This window comes from Excalfactoria chinensis, chromosome 5, assembly GCF_039878825.1.
Source record: "Excalfactoria chinensis isolate bCotChi1 chromosome 5, bCotChi1.hap2, whole genome shotgun sequence".
NCBI classification, from domain to species: Eukaryota; Metazoa; Chordata; class Aves; order Galliformes; family Phasianidae; genus Excalfactoria; species Excalfactoria chinensis.
In genome coordinates, this window is record NC_092829.1 from 53,985,975 (window position 1) to 54,005,796 (window position 19,822).

The following is a 19,822-nucleotide window of genomic DNA, read 5'->3' on the forward strand; positions in this document are numbered from 1 at the left end:
TGCTGCCTTGGGTTGTACCTGATAAGCAGGCAAAGAGATTCAGCTTCCTACCTCCATACCCACATCATGGGCTGCACAGAGAAGCGTTCCTCAGCTTGTCACCCGGGATGTCTGCATCGATTGGGAAGGGCCGGGCAGGTTGGTGGCTATAAGGGCTTATTGGGGGCGAGCTGCGGGTGTGGGGATAGAGCTGGAGGAACTGGGGTCTGTGGTACAGCTGCAGGGGCACATAAAGGGTAGGTGTAGGGGCACATAAAGGGTAGGTGTAGGGGCACATAAAGGGTAGGTGTAGGGGCAGCTGTAGTTGTTGCAGGTAGGGCCGTGCGTGAAGCTGCAGGAGCAGCTGTAGGTACAGGTGTGGGTAATAGCTTTACGTGTAGGCGCAGACACAGGTATAGGTGCAAAGGAAGATCCGTACGGCGGTGCAGCAGACACAAACACAGCCTCTCCCAACTCCCCGTCGTGAAATGATGATGTAGAGCGTAACATGTGATCATCCGTGTCGTCATCAGTGAGCCGTCCGCGGTGCTGCGGGCAGCATGGCGCGGCCCGGGCCCGGCCGCCTGGCTCTGGGGCTGACGTTGGGAGCGGCGGCGGCGGCGGGCCTAGGCCTCAGCCTGCTGTGGGCATGGCGGCGAAGGCGGCGGTGGCGGCGCGGCTGGCGGCGGGGCGGCGGAGGAGGCCGGGAGGCGGCTGGGGAGCAGGGCGGAGGCACGGCCGTACTCGGGGACGGCGGCGCGGAGGCTGCGGGGAGTCGGAGCCAGGGTAAGGGCCGGGACCGGGGCTGAACCGCGGGGAGGACCCGCTGATTCCTTCCCAGCTGTTGAGCAGGTTCATTAAGGTTGGAAAAGACTCGCGGCTCTGTCCAGCCCGACCTTGAGTGTTTCTAGGTGTAAACGCTATTCACCCCCCTATATTCACCCCCCTAATTAGCGTCGCGAAAGTGTTTAGTGTGACCTGCATGCTGATGAGTGGTAAACCAGTGCAGGAACCAAAAACCCCAGGCCAGGGGGCAATGTTCGAGATTAAACTTGATACCCTCTGTTTTCTGAAGACAAAACCGACATTTCCTATGAGCAACCCTTTCCCATTTACATCTGATAACCCTTTTTTTTTGGGCCTTGTTTTCTCAAAGCTCTGCCCAAAAAGTCAGTTCCTGTAGAGGGAGGAGATAGCGCTGTGTACACGCCGCTGTTAACACACAGCGAGCAGCTGGATGTGCTGGACCGCCTGGATTTCGTGCTGACAAACATCTCAGAGCTGAGGAAGGAAGTGGAGGAGCTACAAAACAGCCTGCAGCACCTCGCTGCTGACATTGTGGGTGAAGTCAGGTGAGCAGCTGCCCTTCTTTTGTCATCTTTTGTCCGCTGTTGTATGCTTGTGTTCTACAGCACAGGATAACACTGCGATCAGCTCAGTGTCTGTTAAATGGAAAGTAGCAAAGGTGGAAAAAAAAACAACCATCTTTTTAGTTCCTGCTGCCGCCACATCTTGGCAGTGAGATTATGTTGAAACAAGACCAAGTGCCAGGTCCCACTCTTTGGTCACAGCGACCTCATGCATCGCTGTAGGATTGGGGCAGAGTTTCTGGCAAACTGCACGGAGGAAAAGGATCTGGGGGTATTAGTCAGCAGCTGGATGACTGTTGACTAGTAGTGTGCTTGGGTAGCTAATAAGGCTGGGGGAATCCTGGCTTGCGTTAGAAATAGTGCAGCCAGCATGAGCAGGAGGTGATCATCATGGAAGCAGAACGGCACAGTGTCAAGTGTCCATTTGTTCTTTTTGCCTTTCTTACAGGTCCCATCTGGAGGAAACCCAGAGAGTAACACGCCGAAGGCGGTTCCCATTCTACAGAGAAAGAAGTGATTCCACAGGGTCCAGTTCAATTTATTTCACTGCTAATTCAGGAGCAACCAACACAGATGATGGAGAAAGTGAAGGCGGGTAAGGCAAACACTGTGTTGGTGGCTGCTTTTGTAGGCATTGCTGTCCAAATGCTTATTCTGAGCAGTTTATGATGTGAAGGTGGGCTTTGTTTGTTTGTCTTTCCTCCAGTTGGCCTCAATTGTAACTCTGGAATATAGATACCTGTATATACACATGTATATATGTACACACGCACATATATATACCTTCCAGATGTTATATAAATACATAGATATGTTTGGATAACATCTTGAAGGTGCTTGATGAAGCCTGATAAAGTTCCCTGGTAATCTGAACAACAGAGCACAGATCAAAACAAACACATACACAGATGCAAAACCTCTGAAGGTTTGGACTGATACAAAATGGGAGAGTTGGGAGCATCGGGAGTCCATCATTGGTGTATTATGGTTTTCATTTTCCATCAGGATGAGTGCCAGCAAGAGGCCTCAACATACAGAAGCACTTAAAAAGGAGTTGTTGTTAAGTGCTGAAAATGAAGTAGTCTGGGGAACTAATAACAGCATTACTAAGAAAACACCAAGAAATCGAGCTTTTAACTCAGTCTGAAATAGACCCACACTGGTGTTACCTACGTGGTTGCTACACCATCCATTAAATTCATTGCTGCCTACTTAGTCTCCAGCATGTTGTCCTGTGTTTGGCTTTGCAGTGGTAAGGCCGATGGTTACTTTATTTTTCACCTTAATTTTCCACTATGAAATTGTTCTTCTTACAGTTTATGGATGAGGGTTGGAGGCAATGATGAGTGAAGGTTTACATTCAGAGGGCAGTGCTTGAGCAAAAGGGATGGTTCTTGGAAACATGAAGTTTTGATAGCCAAATGTGTTTTGTTATCTGCATGTGGCTACACGAGCGTGACTGCTTTCCTTAGATACAGAGCCTACTTGCATATCTCTGTCTCCAGACAAAGGCAGCTTCACACACAGAGCACAAGGCTCTGCCTTGGAGAACAGTGAAACATTCAGCCAGGACAAAGGGAGTCAAGCTGTAGTTACTCATTACTTCCAGGCTGCGATGGCTTTTAATCCTAAACAGAGTTTTCAGTATGTGGTTTGGGCACAGTTTATTTGGTAACAACAGCCAACGTCCCCTAGAATTATATTATTTATGGGAGTAAGTCTCCTGCTTCAGAAGAGAGCCTTCTATGTGAATACAGAAATGCAGATTTCTTAAGTTCCTGGCTATCATGGGCTTATCCTTTGTTCAGATACACACAGATAAATGTGAAGGGAGGGGAAATAATTTTAAAGCAACTTCTTTATCTGTTTGAAGCTTTGTTCTTACACCTGGGCCTAGTTGTGTAAGCAAACATCACGGCAAACAGCATGGTACTCTCTAGGCTAAACAAAGATATATTCCTCTATTAGGAAGGGGTTTCTTTTGTGTGCCGTCTGTGTCCCAGCATAGCATCTCCACCAACTAATATACATGCTGGGGTTTTATTTCTGAAAGGTACACCACAGCCAATGCTGAGTCTGATTATGACCGAGAGTCTGAGAAGGAGAGTGAAGAAGGGGAGGATGAACTGAGCTGTGAAACAGTGAGAACAGCAAGACGGGATTCCCTGGATCTCGTCAACGAGGATGAAACACGTTTAATCCTTGATTCCTCTCTGGATGAAGGACTGGGCCAGCTACTGCAGCAGGCAGACCACTTGCACAGCGGAGATGAGCAGGAGAAGAGAGAGGGATTCCAGCTGCTGCTGAATAATAAACTGGCGGTAAAAGTTGCCTTTTTGTATTTTCCAGCAGTGATTTGTGACTTAGCTAAATAGATGGGAAAGAGGAAATCACGTTTCTTAGCAGGGTCCAGTCCTATGCAATGGCTGGGCCAGCTTCCAGTTGCCCTCTTTCTCAGGAGCAGTTTGGAACAAGCTGAAGGTCAAAACTGCTCAGGCTGCAGCAGCAGACAGTTCCAGTTGCTGCCTGACCTGGAGTTCCGTGTCTCCTGGTGTCATGTCTTTCCCTGAGGCGATAACATTGTACGTGTGTGAAAGAACAGCACATCATAAGCTCGGTAAACTTATAGAGAACATTGATAGCACTGGGTTTTTGTCACCTTAAAGCTTGCATGGTGATGTACCCAGCACTGAAATGTAACAACAGCTGGTTCAAGCATGCCTGTCCCTGGCACTGTCACCCTCTTTTGATGCTTTCTTAAGCCAGTAAAGGCAGCTTGTCAGGTTACCAGCCTTTTAAAAAGCAAGACTTGTATTACTTCTGTGTATAATAGAGGGAACAGTACCATTCCGCTGGTGGCTTTAATTAAGTGGGGAGGTTAACCTGAATACGTTTCTACTGCAGTATGCAGACCAGGGAGACTTCCTTTGGCGCCTGGCCCGAGCACACAGTGACATGTATGATATCGCAGAAGACACAGATGAGAAGAAATCATATGCATCCGATGGTAAGGAATTGTAACATGCATTTTCTGCCTTAACCTTAGCTTCTGCAGGGCTACTTCTCTCCCAGTTTCTCTCTCATCTCTCCCAGCAGCTGTTTGCACAGCAGTTTAGCCCTTTTATCAACATGGTTTCTCAGAGGCAGTCTGGCCAGCGGTGGGTCCCTGTAGGGTCTTGCTCTTAGCTAACAAGGGGCAGCTGCTGGGCTGTGCTCACAGAGACCTCTCCTGGCAACCCCTGCTACTACCAAAACCTCATCACTGCAACCCAGTACAACAGAATGCATTTGAGCAAAGTGTTATTACACTAACAAATATATAGCTTTTCATGCTTATTGTACTCTAACAACTTTAAAGAAAGAAACTGAAGAGTGATTGAGTTTCTTATTTGCAGGGAAGGAAGAACTGGAGATCGCCTTTCAGAAATGGGATCAAAGTGCTGAGTGTCATCAGTGGTATGTTTTGTTGCAGTTAGAAACATTGTTTTGCTTTGCTTTTGCCACTTTAATTATGAGTTTCTCTGTGACAAGACAAAGTCCTCTGGTTGTATAAAGGCTTCTGTGCATCTGCACCCAGCGAGACAGACAGTGGTAGTGAAGGCTGCTCTTCTCTGCAGGAATACTGTGGGTTTTAGGTGAATTAGTACAATGAGCTCCATTACATTTAGCTCTAGTGGAAATTCAGCAGTCTCAAACTGCTTTGTCTTTGGTCTGCTTTTGTTTTGAAAAGGTGAAATGAATGAAAATTTGCTTTAGAAGCTTTCCAGGGAATTCCAAAGTTTCTCTTTCAGAAAGCGGAGGATGCTTTACTTAGCAGCTGGCTTTTAGTCCCCCCCGTCTGCGCCTTTTGGCACAGAAACTCCATCAGCACCACCTGGTTATTGCACAGACCCTGGGAAAACGCATATTTGAGCATCCTGGGTGTAGAGGAGCTGCCAAAAGATGTCTGACACAGATAAGTTGCAGAGAGCTGAGTTTGAGCCCTCAGTATGGCGAGGCTTGCTTTTATTTTCTTTGACAAGTCTTCTGTTTCCTTTGGTCCCTTTTCAGATCCCTGTAGAGCGAGATGTGTATCATTGAAAGCCAAATCTCACAGCTGTGGGGGCAGCCTTGGGAGTTACATATTAAAGATATATGATTTTTGTCCTTTGTGTTCCTCCAACACACTTGGGTTAATTGCTGGTTTTTACTCTTACTGACATTTCAATAATGCTCTTCTGCGCAGGGATGCTTGCTTTATGTCAAGAGTGATGTATTCGCATCAATCAGCTAGGCCTCTTAGCATGGGCTCAGTGCTGTGCCAGTGTTCTTCCATTCATCTTCCTTCTGGAGGAAGGAGAAACATTATTCTCACCAGATTTTGAGTCTGCTGGGAAGCATATAATAGCTGTAGTCTGACCACGTGTGCTGCTTGTCAGTCTGCAGAGCGCTCTGGCTTTGAAGTGAGTTAATAGCAGTAGCACCGTATGGCTTTCTTTGACCACTGATATGTGTAGATTTTTTTTACATGATAAAAGATGAAATGACCTGTAATTTTACCAAGCAGTACCCACGTAAATTCTCCAGCTGCTAGGATTTTAGTATGGAGGCAGGGAAGCATTAAGGTACACAAGGACAAGGAGGATGCAGAGCTGTTGGAGCAGGTCTAGAGGAGGCCATGACTGACATTTAAAATAGAGCAAAAGTGAAATGAATGAATATTAGAAGCTGTTGGGGAAGCAGGGTGCAGAACGTCTGCCAATCAACAACAACGCTCCTCTCAGATGAGTAATTTGATGGTTGGACTCAATGATCTTGGAGGTCTTTTCCAGTCTTGGTGATTCTTTGCATCTTTGATTTGGAAGTCGGGTTGGACTGAGCCTTGGGAGCTGAGCACACTTCTGTGTTCTCTGTACCTGTGTTAGAGCCTGTGCTCTCCTCTTTCCTGAGTAGTTAATTCCTGAATAAAGACAATTCTTGTCCTTTTGGACCTGTCCTTTTTATAAGCAGGAGGAAGGCTTCTGCACATCAGCATCTTGCTGTTAATTATGGAGAACAGCTGCAGAGAGGGCTGATGGGGAAGGGAAATAGCAGAGCAGCCTGTGGGAGGCCTGGGATTTATTGGAAATGAATATGTAACTACCTTTTTCAGTTGCAGGAATAATTATTTGCTGTCATGAATAGAACAGGAAATTACTCCCTTTCCACCTCTGTCTGGGTCATGGGATGGTTGCAAGCTGCCTTAATTACAGCCCCTCCTTACATTAATTAATTTAACTGTGGCAAAAAAAAAGTATTGCTAATGAAATGATGCTTCATGCATCCAAAGATGAATATATATGAAAAATGTGAGATAAATCCCAAAAGACACTGTAGTTTGATTTCCCTTTGCTTGAGTAATGAGTAATGCTTAGAATCGAGTAAAGCTTATAATTACTTTCAGTTCACCACACCGTCTGTTTAGGAAAATGGGGGGTAGAAGGTATATAATGATGTCTTCCCTTCAGTTTGCAGTCCTTAACCCCTGCAGGCAGGAACACAGAATTGAGTTTGCTGATAGATGATGGCCCGTGATGGACCTGTCTTCTGTTTGTGCAGTCCTTTTTTAATCACTTCCCATTCCACACCATCCTCTATGTGTTCTTCACTCCTGTGACACAAACCATCCCCTGCCTCATCGGCTTTAAGCTTGTTAAGCAGGACAGAACATGCTCTGCATTCAGTCTAATTGTCATTGAAAGAATCATGGAATCATTAAGGTTGAAAAAGACCTTCAAGACCATCACTGCCAAGTCTAATCATCCAACCCTGCCCACTAAACCATGTCCCACCATGATCAGGTAGATACGATGCCCAATTAGATCATTTGCATACTAAGTACATATCAGCTCATGAGTAGGAGGACAGCACAGGCTTCTAGGTTTGTTCTTGCTTGCTATTAGAGATGGATGGAGAAGACATAGATTGTTGTACAAAACCATGCATTTTGCTGCTTAGACGTGTGTGACATCCTCATGAAGTGAGGGAAGAATCATTCTTAGTATCCTCTACCCATTTTGGCATGTGTTTGTAGTGCGACTTCAAGTATCTAACAGCAGCCTTATAGACCAGGAAGACCAGGATTTCATTCTTTGTGGTTTGCTGCCCAGAGCTGACCCATTTTGAGCTGTGCCTCGATTTTGTGCTGAGCTTTTCTTGTGTTCCCCAGGTAGTTTAAACAGGAGATTCCATCAGAAGAGAATACAGCAAACAGGAATAGGCATTGCAAGATATTGTTATGTAGAAGACAAAGAATAGCATGCAGAAAGAGCACCTGATGGCATTCCCCATTCTCAGGAAGGTCCTTTCCTTCTCCAAGGCTGTCAGCATCCTGGGCATCTCTGTGTCCTGAGCCCTGGAGATGCTGAAGAAGAGCCAGGGAAGTGGAAAGCTGTGAAGACTGTGGGCAGGAACAGAGGAAATCTCAGCAGGGATAAATTTTCTTCCTTTTCTTCCACTCTTCTTTTTGGAGACAGTGAAGTAAGTTGACATTTACAGTCTGTGAGTTGCTTTTTATCTATTAGCCAAGAAAAAAAAGCTTAGTACTTACTCGGAACTTCATTGGGGTAGAAGGGAGAATAGTCCTAAAGGTTATGCTTATGCTCACTAGGTCTCTTCTTAGATTGCAGCTTTCTTTAAGGGAAGGAGATCAACTAATTTAGATACGTTAGGCTATTCCATTAAATGTATTTAGTTTGTTTTTCCATCTTGTTTCTACCTTCTCAGCAGGAATTCTGAACAGGAGAAACCCGGGTATTCTTAGTTCCTTCATAAGATTTCTCTATTGTCCTCTTTTGAGGGCTTGAGTCCAGCCTACCAGAGCAGGTTACATCAGAAGAGACTATGGAAACTGCAAGACAACGTCCTGCAGAGTCCTGTGCAGTAGAATGGCTCAAACTAAAGCTAAACCAAAACTGGCTTTAGAAAGTTGTAGAAGAGTGTCATTGCATGGAATGACAATAAAGAGTATTTGTAGGCTTCATCAAATGCAGGAAACAAGGCATTGGTGGCAGGGAACCAGGTTTTAGTGCACCTTTCTTTTCTTTAGAGTAATTCATTTTAGTAGAGGATGGTTCAAACAAGCTGCATGGATTTGATGTTCAGTGACCTCAGTCAAAGTGATGGTGCTAAAGGCAAAACCAAGATGCCATCTGGAATATTTTTTGTTGGCACTTCCTCACTTAACACCTGTAGCTCTGGTGGCTTGTGATGTTAAAGCGTTAATTGCAATGTAAAACCAGGTCTGTAGGAAGTCCATCTGGTCCTGGAAGAACACGGTCCTCAACAACATGTAACAGGAGGAACTGTTGTGAGATGATGATTCTTTTCTTTGTGAGACTTGGTTTGTCATTTTAGGGATAGAGTCTTAAAATGACTCACCCGGGAAGATCTGCACTCACAGAGGAGCGTCCTGGGCTATGGCTCTAGTGGTGTTCAGATGTAGGGTTTGATGAAGAAAACCTTGTGTCATTCATCAAATACGAAGCAGTCATCTGGCTATCAATGCCTGTGATTCATGGGAAATCAAGGTTGCTAGTGCTAATTGCAGAGTATTGGATATTTTATATAAAATGAGCTCGCCATCCCTACAGGGTCTGCAGAATGTTTGAAGGTCTTTGGCATATAGATATAAAGAGGAATTCCTTTGGGAAGGAAATGTTGGGCTTCGGAAACACAGATTCAAAGGACAGAGTGCAGAACCTGTGTTGGTAAAGCAAACAGGCAGAAAACTGTACAGTAAAACAGCATATGTGCATATGCATGAAAAGACTTCTCATCCACTAACTGTTGAGGAAGTTGCAGAGCACCATGCGTGGTGACCCACGTGGGTCAGTCAAAGGCTAAAATGTTTTAGCATCTCAAAGTTCGATATTACTCCAAAAGCAAGAGCAAGCTTTTCAACTATAAATTGGCTTTTAAATCTGTTTTTGGTTTTGGAAGATACGGGATGGTTAGGTACATTTTGTTTATTTCATGCATTATCTGGAAGGAACATTCATAGGCTTCTGTTGTATTGTGGAAATGGCATCAAGTGCATCTTTCACATCAGATACACTTGAAGTTCTGAGATTAGTGCAGACAGCAGCCTTTAAATACATCTGTTGCACGGAAATGAGTTCATGTCTGTGGACAGCAGCCAGTTTTCAGAATTTATAAGTGAAATGCTTTCAAAGGAGCAGTGGGAAGCAATCTGAGAAGTGTTCCTATGTACAGCCTTGATTTTATGTATCGAGGTTTTATATAACTACATAAAATCAGTTCTGTATTCTTATACATGTGTCTGAGCCATACAGTTTAAAGCAGCGAGTCAGAATGGGGATGAAGCTGCTGCTCGTCATTCCATTCTGTGGTGTGATTCCCAACTGTGAGAATACACTTTTGTTTCTTTTAATTTCCATGGAAAATTGAGACCGTAGCAAATGAGTGTTGCTCTAATCCAGAGCAATTTATTGTGCTTAAACTTGTAGTATGCATGCAGTAGTTAGTTGAATATGTGTGAAGCCAAACTTGATTTCAATAGAACGCAAAGGCTTCCACATCCCTGTGCTGCCATCAGCGGTCCAACTCAATTTACTTCTTGTCCTGTTCAGAAAGAGGTACCAGCAGACTTAACTAGTGAGTCTTTGAAAGTGTTTGAAGAGATAAGAGCTGTGTTTGGGTTGGCAAGGTACCCTGACCATGATGCTGTTGTTGCTGGGCTGTGTACTTTGTGTTCAGAGGCCAAAAGTCCTGCTTTCAAATGGGAGTCAGCCAGAGTGCAGCACTGAAAATGAAGCTCCATCAAAGCTACGTGTTCTGAGCCTGGGGACTTTAGCAGGAAAAACAGGCAGGCCCTCATCTGGTGGTGTCTTCTCTCCTACAGCATAGAGTTTATTTTCTAATGAATGGGGAAGTCCTTAATGAGCTGAGAGTTCTATGGGAACTTGTGGTTTGACCTTAATGAGTAGTCTGGTTAATAATTAGTCCAGCAAGTCTCATAATGCAGGGTTTGAGTAACTGCTGAGACATTGATCCTCGTAGTTTCCAAGTGCTCACAAAAGATGAAATCCCCTGCCTGAACTCATTATTCTTAATCTATCCTATTATTGTTAGTCTTCATGCAGCTTGGTAGTCCCTCTTGTGACATTTCATCCAAAGACCCAATACTGAAGAACAGGCCAAGCTAAGCAAGCAGAAGAGAGAAAAGCATGAAGCCATCCTGGTGCTGCAGAGAGGGAGAGGAAGGGAGGCTAAAGACCTCAAGAAATCTCAGGTCAGCAGAGTTTCATATGTGGAAACCACCACCATGCCTTGGATCTTGAGGCACAAATGGGAAAGGAAGGTTCATTCTAAGGCTGCTCTTCTTGGGACTAAAGTGAAAGACCAGTTCATAGAATAGCAGAATGTCTTAGGTGGGATGGGACCTTAACAATCATCTAGTTCCAGCCCCCCTGTCATGGACAGGGTTACCACTTGCAAGGTCCATGGCCCCATCCAACCTGGCCAGGAATGGATCAAACACGGCTTCTCTGTTCAACCTGTTCCAGTTCAGGCACCTCTTGTCTTATTTCTTACCCTTTGTTTCATGACAGGTCTGCTGTTGATGGCTTATTTTACTAACATTTCAATGGGCTGCTGAAAAAAATAAAGATCTGATCTTTATTTTTGCTTGACAAACGAGTATTGCACCACTTGATGTTGGTATGATGGTTGTCGGAGAGGTCAGGCTAGGCTCCCTTCATCCCATTGGATTTATGGGAACAGGCTTGTAAGCCTTGCCCTGGGGAATGGAGGGAGTGGTATAAAGGAATATTATACAGAATTTTAGCCCGTTTGAAAAAGAAGGGCTGTTTCCAGAACTTAATGCTGTGTAGTGCGATCTGAAACCTGACCCAGTTGTATATCATGAATGTATCCAGAAGACTTAAATAATACGGCCTGAGGAACCATGTTCAGCTGGGATCTTGGAGGGTATCACGAGGAGACAGAGCGTCCGGCAGCATGAGCAGGGCTGAGGATATGGCAAAAGAAGTCACAGAGGAGACGTAATTGCATCTTTCTTCGTTTCAGCTTTAATTGTGAGCCTCTGAGCAAGTTTCAGGGAAGAGCAGTGTGTGGGGAGGTGAGATGGGAGAGTGTAAATCTGTGGCTAATCGAGCTTCCTTTGCTTTCACTGCTCACAAAATAGCTACTTTTGCTAGGGTCGGATTGTAGAGTCTCTTACTAGCGAAAACTAAATCGGCTTGAGCTTGCAGCATTCAAACCATGTTATTTTGTTTCCCAAATGCGGTGGCTGCTCAGGCTGCAAGACATAGGTAGGTTGTCACAATATTTTCCTTCCAAGTAGGCATCCTAGCCTAGCTGGGATAGCTATTGTGCTATGGATTTGCTGTTGTGTACGGGGGATGGCTGTGCATCTTAGAGCTAAGTAGAGCTTTTTGCAGTTCTGGCTCCGGCTGTACTAGGATTTGCTCTTCAGCACTCTGCATTTTCACACACTTCGTTGCTGAGTGGAGAAATTTAGGGTGTAGAAATGCACTGGATGACTTTCTCTGGTGGGTGCAATGAACGAAAGCCGCTCTTGCTCAATTGCTGACACCCTTGGACCTATTGCCTTTCCATGCTTGCTGCATATGTCCCCTCCATGTAAAAGATATGAAGCTTAAACATGCTCATATCTTGAGAAGGAAGATAGATGCAGAATACAGATGTATATTTAAAACTGCCCATTTAGTTTCACACAGATGCCTTCTTCATGCAGGTACGCCATTCTCTGTGGGCAGCTGGCAGAACATGAGAGCATCCAGAAGCGCATTCAAACTGGGTATATTTTTAAGGTGAGTGGAAGGAGCATGCTGGCTTCTGTGTGCATTGAACAATACTTTCGTAGGAGGGTAAGTTAGGAAGACAGGCTCCGGCTCTTAGCAGAGGAGCTGTGTGTCTCAAAGGGATGCTTTGCAAAGGTGCTGCAGAACTGGCCACATAAGATTAGTAAGCTGGCAGCTGTTCACATAACCACTAATTTGGTTATGTCAGGGTTAGGAAAAGGAGGTAAAGTGAAGGGCAGCTTCTTTTTTTGCGTGTAGTATTTCTTTTATTGTTCTTTTTTTTCCTGATAAGATGCTGATTTGGGTTTCACTGAAACATTTTAAAGAGAATTTGGAATCTCTTGGTCACTGTAGTTTTCCTGATCGCTGACAAACTGTGGCCTTATTCCTTTCCTCTTTCCATACATGCTCATCTGCTCTTGGCTTCTAACAAGAACATAATGTGTGTTGGTGATGATTTTCCATAGGAACACATTGATAAAGCGATTGCACTGAAACCCGAGGACCCAAAGTCTTACTACCTATTGGGCAGGTGGTGTTACCAGGTAAAACAGTTGGTTAATACTGATTACTTAGTTCTTCCTTGGCAGTTGGTACCTTGTTTGAATGGAAGCTAGGTGGATTGAAGCCTTAACCAATGAACACAAGTTTGGGGTTCCAGCCTTCATGTTTTAGTCTCTGCAGGTGGCATGGGAGGTGACATGGCAAAGAATGGGCTAAGGAAAGCACTGGCTGCAGACTACTGTTTGCCCTGCTTTACTCAGTAAAAACAAACCACCTTTAAACCTTTAAATCAAGGACATTTCGGAGCTGCCATGTGCTTCTGCACACAGTACAACTCTATAATCCTTTGCACGTGGTTCCTCTGCTACACAAAGTATTGCAAGTATTAGAAATGCGTTAGCTGCTTTATATTTCTTGACAAGGAAAAGCTCAAAGTCAAATGCCATAAGTAAGATTTAGTGCCTATAGAAATAAATAAGGGCTTGCAGTAACTACTTTTCACTCTATGCAGTTTGAAAGTGCTTTGCTGCTGTCAGAAACAAAGTCACATGTCAGAGATTGTAGCTGAGGTAACTGACTTGGTTAATTACAGAGGAGCAACAGGCTCAGCCTGTGGAAGCTCCTCACTCTGTTCAGAACTTCCTGCTCAGCCTTACTGCTCTCAGAGCTGCAGAAGATGAGAAACAGGCAGATCCACATAGAAGGGAGACAGGAGGGCTGCATATGTGCCTTTGCTCTGGTGCATAGGTGAATACTGCCAGGAGCTGGTGTGGTTGCACTGAGGAGCTTTGGGATTTCAGACCATCTGCACAATTGCACTGCTGTGATAGTGAGCTGTCGAGACAAATCCTGTCTTTAACATTATGCGTATGGCAGCTAATGGATGAAACTGCAGGTGACTAGCAGTGTAGGACAAAGAAAAGCAAATCAGGTTTAAATCTGTAGCTGGATTTGGGTGCTTGACCAGAATCTGCTGGTACTACCACTATTTTTGGCTGTCTCCCAGGTGCCTGAAGCAGTAATAAGAAACTAGATAATTCACTGTCTTTGCATACGTGGGTTTGATGGTTTCATCTTACTGTCTCTGCAGGTTTCCCACCTGGGATGGCTTGAAAAAAAGACTGCTTCTGCTTTGTTTGAAACCCCTCCTACAGCCACTGTACAGGATGCACTGCAAAACTTCTTAAAGGTACTGAAGTCTGACACACAGGGGAATCACTAACCTGACAAATCACAGGCATGGGATTTGAGTGTTTGTTTTCCACTTAAGCTCATCACTCTCCAAGTGTTTCTTGATATCTCTCTGTTGACTGGAACCTGTAGAGGAAAAACTGTTACCAGCACAGTTAGGAGCCTCTACTGTAGAACAGCCAGATGGAAGAACATGATTTACAAGAGCTCAGAACTAGATCCAGAGCATTCCAAAGATTTTCAGAGGGTTTGGGTTTTCCTTTTAAAAGCTGATACATTCATTGCTTGGTGCTAAATGTATTAGGCCTGTACTCTTTTCATGATCTTGTAAGGTCTGTTCAAGCTTATCCCTGGGAACACTTGCATAGGTAGTCACAAAGTTTGGTCACTTCAATTACCCTCAGAATATTTTAATAAAGGCCCCTGATGAGGTTTTGAACACAAGTTTTTAAGCTTTCAGAGGCAGATGTGTAGGCTTTCAGCTTTGGGAACACCCTGAACAAGTGCACTTCCCATATGTTCAGCAGAGTCCATTTCAGCATTCAACCACAGTTAGCACGTTGGAGGGGAATGGAAGGCATCCCATGGATTACAACTTTGGGTGTTTTACAAGCTGAGCTAGGTCTAAAACCAGACAACAGAATTAAGAAGAGGAACACTGTTTGCATTGGGCTGTCTGTGCTTGCTCTGATACCCGGGTTCTGATGTCTTGGTTGCATGCATTGTGAAATTTGAATACAGATAGGACACAGGGTGCAGCAAAGGGTTTGCTTGCAGCGGAACAGGGAAAGTATGAGGGCTTTTACTATCCCAACCAGGCTAGCCTGTGAAAAGCGAAGTATGGATGTGAAAAAGTAGGGCAAGTGAATCTAATGAAGAGATGTAGAAACTTGTAACAGCTTTCAAACTGGCCTTTGCATATCCTTGTTTGGTTTTCTCTGCCTGACCCTTTCCCTCTGCTGTTTTAGGTCGAGGAGCTGAGCCCTGGGTTTTCCAAAGCAGTAAGAGTGTACATTGCCAAGGTAACCTGTCAGTTTATTGAGCTTGTTCTGCTTGAGAAGTTCATGATGAAACATATGAAACCTCAGAGAGCTGTAAAGATGAGATGTTACAGTGTTACATTTGGACTTGATTTCAAAGGCCTGGGGAGTGAAATCAGATGATTTGCTGTTGGTGTGGAGGTTTTGTGATGCAAGCTATGCGAGTGGAAATAAGAATAGTGGAAGATGCTGAAAAAGATCTCCTTGTCCTCACGTTGTTGTTTTTCCTTCAGTGCTACAAGGACCTGGGGAACAACTCTGCAGCTCTTCTCTGGATCAGCCTTGCTTCAGAATTGCCAGTTAACACTAAAGAGGTATAGGATTGTTTTCCAAGAAAGACAAGAAACTGAAACTAATTTCGTGTTGTGTGCATTTGACCCTTCAAATCAAACGTGGTTATGTAAAATCTTCTCAGTTTTCTAAAATCCCAGTCATTTTAACTTAAGGTCAGGGCTTTCTCTGGCAGTCAGACTTGGCATGCGCGTTCTCTGGGCCACTCAGCATTATAGGCTGCATTTGCTTTAAGGTGTCAGTTGCTAAAGGTAAGCTGAATGGTTTCAATTTAAGACTTTTGGTTTTCAGCTTCAGCTCTTAAGGGAGCTCTCTGTGTTAGGCCCAAAGAACTGAAGAGTGTAGACATTTTTGCACCTCAGTCATCTGGTAGGTTCTGTCTGTTGCTTATAAAGCTCTTGGTGCCAGGTTGGCTCCTAAGCTCCTCCAAGTTGGGTCAGATCAGGAATCTGCGTGTGCTGCCCAGCATTTGCTTTTTTATATCTAGGATATTTTAGCTCTTCTGTTACTTTCACAGGGTTTCTGAGAGCAGAACGTACTGCATTTTAGAAACTGCCTTGTGGTTGTGTTTTCCATCTGGGAACTCTTCTCCAGTCTTTTTCCTTTGCACTTTTTCTGTTAAGCTGAAGCTGTGTACAAGTTGCCATCAAATTAGAGCCAGGTAGAAACTAAATGAAAACACTCGTGATATCAATCCGCTGTTCTTTCCATTGTCAAGAAAAAGGCAGTGAAGTGACCGAGATCCTCCAGATCTCACACCTTCAGCATTATACTGATGGAATCCTGGATGTATGGCACAAGTATATGGCAGATATTTCTGCCACTGTTTTTAAGGGCATCTTTAGTCTCTGGGTTGCTGTAGCAAAAGCACAGTGCTAAAATTCACAGGTGTGCAATAGATCTTGGCCCACCATCTGTCAGTGCAGACTTGCCTGTGCTGCCATCTGCAGGGCACTGGCCAGTATTGCTGCTGGGAAACCAGAGCAGCAAGCAGGAAGAACATCCCTTCTTCCAGAAGGAAATAGAAGGAAATATATCCCAGCTCTGCCAGCTGAGGAGCCTCCTCACCATCCGCTTCTTGGAAATCACTTCAGACAGAGTTGGAGTGATATATCAGATAAATAGAGGAAGTTTTTATATATTGGAGGCTTAAGGATTAATCCAGGAAAGCACTGAGATTTTCAGGAAGGAGCAGCCGAGAGCTGTGGGTAGAGAAGTCAAGAACAGTTAACTCTCATCTGATCTGCAGTTTCAAGTGGGAGTTCAGTGAGGGTGCCAGTATTTTAGTGGCTTTGGCTGAGTCTTTGCACATGTTAAAGCTCGTTTCATCCCAAAGAGGCAATCAAATAACTTCTGTCAGACTGAGAAGGGTAAGAAAATAAAAGGGCATTTGACTGGGGTAGGAGAGTCCTGGAGGGAACAAAAGTTTCAAATCTGCTGTTCTGGTTTTCAGTTGTTTCAAAAGGAAACATAAGAGAAACTCTTTGATATTTGAGAGTTTTAATAGGCTGCTGAGAGACAAGTATGAAAAGAGAAGCATTAGGAGGAAAAACACAAGGTTTAGGGTATACTTCAAACCTGCGTGGGGTTGGAGAAGGAGAATGGTCTTTTTAAATGATATCCAGTTAGCCTGTATATGAATGCCTTGTGTTGCATTTCCAGGATTCAGAAACTGAGAGAGAACTTGAGGAGATGCGATCGATCTTGGAAGAATAAGGGCAGAAGAGCTCATTGCACTCAACACCGCACAGACAATAAAACTCCATTGAAAGGGGTTTTATGATCCCGACAGGTTTGGTTGCACAGCATAGATAAGCCAGAGGAGCTGCCGGGAGGACACGCTCAGCAGTAACACCAGCTATTCCAGGAAAGCATCTCGGTGGGATTTAATAAGATAAAATGTTGTGTTACTTCCCTACTGAGAGCACAATGGATGTTTGCTTTTAAAATTCCTTAAAAAAAAAAAAGCCAAATAGTCACAAAAACCAACCAGATACAAGCATGTAGGAGTATATATGCATATATATACACATGTATGTATATGATACCTGAATTTCAGGTCTGCTTGCTGAGAAACTTCCTGGGGAAGTCCTCAGCAGATATTTTTCTCTCATTTGACTGTTATCCTTTCTAAAACACACTCACTGAATCAGTTGGAGTAACTGATTGCATCTTCACATAGTCGTCCTGCCCAGAGAAATGAGAGTCGGTGGGCACTGTGAGGCTGACTTTTAGCACCCTGATGCACTGCAAGCCATGGGAGTTCCTGGCTTCCCTCAGCCTCTTGTTTCAAGTGGACACTGATGCAATGGCTTGAGGAGAGGCCACCCCAAAAAAAGGACTACGCTGACTTAGAATGAGTTGCCAGTTCCTTTTCTTCCTTGCTGGGAGAAAACTGATGTCCAAAACATGGTCCTGCTGGACCTGTCTGGTTATACCTAAACTACCTTCCTGGTTTTCTATTGAGGAGAAACCAGCACTGCTCGTTACAGTGAGAAAGTACTGAGGGACCAAGATGTCTTTCCCAAGAACTTCATTTTTAAGAGGTCGTCAGAACAAGAAGTCATGAGACTTTCAACTGCAGGACTTTCTCTCACGAGAGCAAAAACTTGGTGTGTCCCACCAAACTATGCAGCTTTGGTTTAGATGTCACAGCTTCGCACTCGTTTCTCAGTGTAACACTGGTTACAGGAACAGGAATACTCTGTGGCAGAGCTGACACTTTGATGAATATTCCTCCAGTTCTTGTTGACAAATGCATCGGCACTGAGAAAATGGAGTTGGCAGCTTCTGGGTACCAAACAAAGAAAGTAAACTCTGCTGTATGCTGACAAAAAGGGTGAAAAGCAAAAGCAATGTTCAGAAGGCTCCCAAAGGTGAGTGAGGCTTCGTAGCACGTTTCAGCTTCTCCCCATCGATGTTACTTTCACAGAGTAGATGTGTAACTCACAAACTTCCCAGCTTATACATTTGACTCATTTTATACATTTGACTCATTTTAGCTATTTTATGTTGGCCCAAATGGAACTCTTTACAGTTCTGATTTGCTTGAGACCACATATATGATTCTTACCAATGGAGAACTGAATTCTGCCAGGTTGAATTGATTAAATTGAATCTGCCAAAAGGTACCAAAAGTCCACAGCTTTTCTTACTTGCGGGCCTTCACCTGTTGTCTAACTCATCACCATTAGAGGTGGTTTTGAATTAGGTATTTTCTGGAGGTAGTTCACGTGTTGTGTTTTCAAAGGTGTAATTTCTCCTGATTTTTTCCATTTCTTTCTTGCTTAATGTCTGTTCCCATACAGTGAGCAGCCTAAGTTTGAGGGAAGAAAATGCTGATTTTGCTGTTCATCTTCTGCTTAGGATCCTGCATTGTGTGAGGTTTCAGTGTTTCACATTGTGTCCCGTGTGTGTTCACTGGGGTGATGATGTAAATCCCCTTAGCTTTAAAAGGGTTGTGGATGAGGAAAGAATTGTTACTTGTCAAGGTGCCTTATGGATGGAAGGACAACTTCAGATGGTAGAGCAATGGGAAAATGAAGCTTTGGGTTACAGACTAAACACAGCCTGTTTGGAAATGAATCCTGAAGTCTCGTTTTTCTTGCTGGTAGAAGGCGAAGTGAGGGAATCCTCACTGTCTGTGCTTCAGTAGCTTTCAGACAGTGCAGAAAACAAGGCTTCTTTAGTTTGGCACATAAACTGTGCAGATTAATCCCTAAGGACAATGTGAATTCCTCAAAGATGCCTGCACTGTACGCTCACAGAAATTGGGTTTTCATAGAAGACTCGTGTTTCTCTAGGCTTATTGCTGACCTTGGAAACACACCTCCCTGTGGCTGAACTATGATACTGAAGAATAACTGAAGCTGTTTAATTTATCCTCATTCTGCTGGTCTGTTTGAGATAAGGTATTTGTAATCAAAGGAGAAGGCAATCCTGCTTCAAGTTTCCTTTGTCAACTGTCTTGCTTGTTGTGTTGCTACATAGACAGGTGAAGAAACTCGGTAGTCAGGAGGAAGTCTGACAAAGTATCGCGGTGTTTGTGTGTGTGGTGTGCTGGAACATTATGGGAAGGTAACATGTAAAACTGTTGTTTATATATCACTAATTATATATATGTGTGTTTATTTAAACAGCGTGGGTTACACCTGTAGCACATTTTGTATGTAAATACCATGACTACAGCTTATGTTTCTACATTGCACCAAAGTAATACAGCCACACACTGTGGTGAGCAGCATGCTACAGGTGAGGTTGTTTCTCAATAAATGTGAGTGATGAGTTGTGACCAAGCCTAAGTATTGTGTGCTCCACTTCCATGGCCTGAAGGCCATAACCATAGCCATAAACAAGGGGCTTGCAGGCCGTGCTTAGCATTGCTTTTGGGCCTTTTAGACTTCCTGACAACCTTTATCTTATTGTGTTCCAAATTACCTTGCAGAGAGTGAATGATAGCACCAGCTGTACTTCAGCATTCCTTAAAATTCACTGACCTGATCTTGGGTCTGTTGACCATCGCAGCATCTGTGGTAGGTAGCACTGGTGTGAAGCAGACTTGGAAATACCCACATGTTCCGAGATGCTGTCAAGAGGATGGCATTGGTGGCTTTATGGCTGC

The 19,822-nt window shown here is 44.2% G+C and overlaps 1 protein-coding gene across 1 annotated transcript; it reads left to right on the forward strand.

Annotated features, from left to right (window-relative positions):
- The first annotated feature begins 447 nt into the window (after window positions 1–447).
- RMDN3 (regulator of microtubule dynamics 3) lies at window positions 448–19,499 on the forward strand. Its single transcript, XM_072338866.1, has 12 exons — window positions 448–765; window positions 1,136–1,331; window positions 1,798–1,944; window positions 3,403–3,670; window positions 4,254–4,356; window positions 4,745–4,805; window positions 12,109–12,184; window positions 12,643–12,720; window positions 13,770–13,868; window positions 14,839–14,892; window positions 15,144–15,224; window positions 16,864–19,499. The coding sequence occupies exons 1-12, from the start codon at window positions 540–542 to the stop codon at window positions 16,915–16,917; spliced, it is 1,443 nt and encodes a 480-aa protein (XP_072194967.1). The 5' UTR covers window positions 448–539; the 3' UTR covers window positions 16,918–19,499.
- Window positions 19,500–19,822: the final 323 nt, after the last annotated feature.